Source organism: Nannospalax galili, unplaced genomic scaffold (genome assembly GCF_000622305.1).
Source record: "Nannospalax galili isolate Female #2095 unplaced genomic scaffold, S.galili_v1.0 scaffold220, whole genome shotgun sequence".
NCBI lineage: Eukaryota > Metazoa > Chordata > Mammalia > Rodentia > Spalacidae > Nannospalax > Nannospalax galili.
Genome location: NW_008347891.1, coordinates 1305353 through 1309335, shown reverse-complemented (window position 1 = coordinate 1309335; position 3983 = coordinate 1305353). Strand labels below are relative to the sequence as shown.

General features: G+C 41.6%; 1 protein-coding gene across 1 annotated transcript in view; it reads left to right on the top strand.

Moving 5' to 3' along the window:
• Positions 1-1999, top strand: part of Slc16a14 (solute carrier family 16 member 14) — a 30705-nt gene extending 28706 nt beyond the window's left edge. The window contains exon 5 of the mRNA XM_008844469.3: positions 1652-1999. Within this exon, the coding sequence (XP_008842691.1) occupies positions 1652-1803 (152 nt within the window). The 3' untranslated portion in view covers positions 1804-1999. The remainder of the gene's footprint in view (positions 1-1651) is intronic.
• Positions 2000-3983: the final 1984 nt, after the last annotated feature.

The following is a 3983-nucleotide window of genomic DNA, read 5'->3' as shown; positions in this document are numbered from 1 at the left end:
TTACACTTCAAAAACATTTATTACTCATTTTAATTATATATACATATATGTATATATGTATATATATATATATATATATATATACATATGTACATTTTAAATGTTTTTATTGTAAATTAAAATAAAAATTTAAGTACAAATCATGTTTTATAGCTGTAAATAATGGATTTTATAAAAGCTGGACTTTTTGTTCGAAAGCATGTGTTTACATTCAAACACTTCGTAATGAACAAAGTTTAAATGTCTTTTATTCATCCTCTTTGATGCACACTAGACTCTTCACAAACCAATTTTGACAGTCTTGGTGTTTAAACTCATGACCAGGAGAAATCGCTAGCTCCACTCTTTACTGCCGCAACTGTCTGGCCTACAAGTTAACCTGAGGACACTGAGCAATCACCCCTGCCCTGGGAGCCCATAGAACAGATGAACTGGGCACCAGAAGCATTGTTTTCTCCAGCATGCTCTTAAAAATCCCAGCACTTAGTCGGTGTTGGGGCACACTTTAATCCCAGCACTCAGGAGGTAGAGGCAGGCGGATCTCTGTGAGTTCAAGGCCAGCCTGGTCTACATAGCGAGTTCCAGGTCAGCTGGAGCCACAGGGAGACCCTGTCTCAAAAAGACCAAAAAAATAAATAAATAAATAAATAAATAAATAAATAAATAAATAAAAATCCCAGCACTTGGGAGGCAGATGCAGGTGGATCTCTATGAATTCAAAACCAGCCCGGTCTACATTTCAAGATTCAGGCCAGCCAAAGCTATATAGTGAGGCCCTGTCTCAAAAAAGTCACTTAAAAAAAAGGAACTAATGAGTAGGCAAGGATGAGGGTTAGTTGGTACAGTGCTTGTGGCTTAGTTTGTAGAGGGCTTGCCACAAAGCCCTGGGTTCATTCCCCAGTACTATATATACTGGGCATGGTGACTCTCACCAGTAATCCCAATACTTTAGATATTGAAGCAGAAGGATCAAGAGTTCAAGGCCAACCTGGACTACATGAAAACCTGTCTCAGAAAAACTAAAAAGCAAAACAAAATAAAAACCATAGTGATTTTGAGGCCAGCCTTGAATGTATGAGACCTTGTATCCAAAAAAAAAAAAAAAGTAAGGCTGGAGAGCCCAGTGGTTAGGGGCACTTGCAAAGGACTCAGGTTTGGTTCCCAGCACCCACACGGCTGCTCACAACCAATTGTAACTCCAGTTCCAGGGGCTCTGACACCCTCTTCTGGCCCCCTTCATGGACAATGCATACATGTGGTATACAAGCATAATACTCCTATGCATGCAGGCAATAGGCTCATAAAATACAACTAAATCCTTTTTTCTTTTTTTACTTGTAAATGAGGCCTGTCAGTGTGGCTCAGTAGTATGGTGTTTGCCTAGCATGCACAAGGTCCTGGGTTCTATCCCCAGCACCACAAAGGAAAATTTGTTTGTGTGTGTGTGTGTGTGTGTGTGTGTGTGTGTGTGTGTGTGTAGTTCTGGAGACTGATCTTAGGATTTTGTGCATGCTAGGCAAGCGCTCTACCACTCAGTTACATCCTTAGCCCAAATTCCTATTTTTAAAAAAATATTATGTAGTAGCAATAAATATCTGGTTTATGTCTTTGAGTTTGATGTTACACTAAATATATTCTCTTTGTTTTGTAGGATGGATCTTTGACATCACACAAAAATACGATTTTTCCTTTTATGTATGTGGTCTGCTTTACATGGTAGGAATACTCTTTTTACTCATTCAACCTTGTATTCAGATGATAGAACAATCCAGAAGAAAATGCATAGACGGTGCACATGTTTAGCATTGTGTAGCATTTCCAGTGAGCTTTGTGAGACTTTCTTCTTGTGTGAACCTCACCAGGTTGCTAGAGGAGTGCTTAGAGGAAAACCGGCAGCATCTCCTGTAAATGCCGTGTCATCACTTCGTTTGTCATTTTGGGGTTTTCTTTTACTTTGTTTGTATTTTGTTTTTTCAAACAGGGTCTCCCTGTAGCCCCAAATGGCCTGGAACTCACTATGTAGACCAGGCAAGCCTTGATCTCATAGAGATCTTCCTGCCTCTGCCTCCTGAGTGCTGGGACTAAAGGCATGTGCCACCATGCCTGACTCATCACTTCATTGTAAACAACACAGCCTCCTGTCTAAGCTAGAGGTAATGGGAAGGGATTAGGGACTATACAAATTTCAGAGATGATGCTGTTTATCATTGATTAAATAGCTGATACAGATGCCCTTATAAAAACCACTTTCATGGACTGGGGAGATGTCTCAGTGGTTAAGAGGACTGACTGCTCTTTCATAGGACCCAGGTTCAGTTCTCAGCACCCACATGCCAGCTAACAGCTTTCCATAACTCCAGTTCCAGGGGATCTGATGCCATCTTCTGACCTCCAAGGACACTGCATGTACATGGTGCACTTACATACATGCAAGCAAAACACTCACATGCCTAAGCTAAAATAAATATTTCACAATGTTTTAAAAGAGCTGGAGAGGTAGCTCAGGGGTTAAGAGCTCTTACTGTTCTTCCAGAGGACCTGGGTTCGATTCCCAGCACCCACATGGTGGTTCTGTCTCCCTCTTTCCGTCTTCTGGGGTACTACATACATACCAGCATACATATAAGCAATCGAGACACTTGAACAAATAAAAGTAAACAAATCATTTTTTAATCTTAAAAAACTAAAATAAAAGGGGGAAAAAACCCACTTTGGAGCCAAGTAAGCCCAGTATTCATATGGTAGAAGCAGGAATATCAGACGTTCACAGTCAAAAAAGCAGAAAAAAGCCTCAGTCTCCCTCTTCCTCCCTTCCCCTCCTCTGTCCCCCTCCCCCTCCCCCCTCCCTTTCCCATTCCCCTCCCACTTCATCTCCTCTCTCTGGTCCCTAGTCCCAGTGGATGACCAGATGGAATGAAAGTTTTGCCACTCAACTACTTCTTTGTAAAATGAGTTCAAATCATCTGTGTATTTCCACAAAAGCATCTAGATACACAGGTTCCAAGCACAAACGTATGACTGGACTTCATAAATGAATTCTTACAGGAAGTTATTGATCCTCCAGTGTCATAAAAAGGCAGGCTGTCATTTCAAAAGTAACACCATTTAGTACATTCTCAAAAAACAGTTTACAATTTTATGAAAAGATTCTGCAACTAAGAAGTACAAACCTCCTTCATTTCTAGTTCAGCTTTCCAGTCATAAAAGATAAATTCAGCAATAAACGGAATCTGGAGACAGATCTTTAACAAGTGCAGTGCGTGAACGATGGATGTCCTTAGCAGAGGCTGTGCTGTACAGGTAACACTGGATCAAGAGCTGCCCTGCAGACATGCTCATTCATACCACTGGGCTCTTTCTTAGACTGAACCATTTCCCTGACGTTTTCTTGCCCTGAAAGTATAACAGAAAACTAATTGCTGAGGTAACATGTAGAGTCCAAAGTTGTCACTTGTAAAGCATATGGCTAATCCCAGGCTAGAGTCAAACTTCCAGGACTGGCGAGATGGCTCAGCAGATAACAGCATTTGCTGGAAAAGCCTGATGACCTGAGTTCAATCCCCAGAACTCATGCAAAGGTGGAAAGAAAGAACTAACGGCACAAAATTGCTCTCAGATCTCTGTATATGAGCCGTCCCATGGGTGTTACTCCCACAAGCACACACCATGCACGCACACGATAACAGTAAATAAAATTTTAAAGTATAGTCGAGCTGTGAGGGCTGTGAGTGGACCGCCCTTGTATCTGGCAGTGCACCTGACACTGGGGGCAGGGGTGGGTCTACAAACAGCCCAGCTCTGCTGCCTCCTGTCCACATCATTCACGTCCCTAAACTTGGAGCAGTTTCAAAATAGCTCTTTTCATAGATTTCCTACACAAAGATGTCTGTGATCTGGGACATCCAATAGTTCCCTTCCTTAGCTGAGATGTCTATTTTTCTAAGCTGACTGCAGAATCATTTTGAAATTTCTGGCTGCCTTAC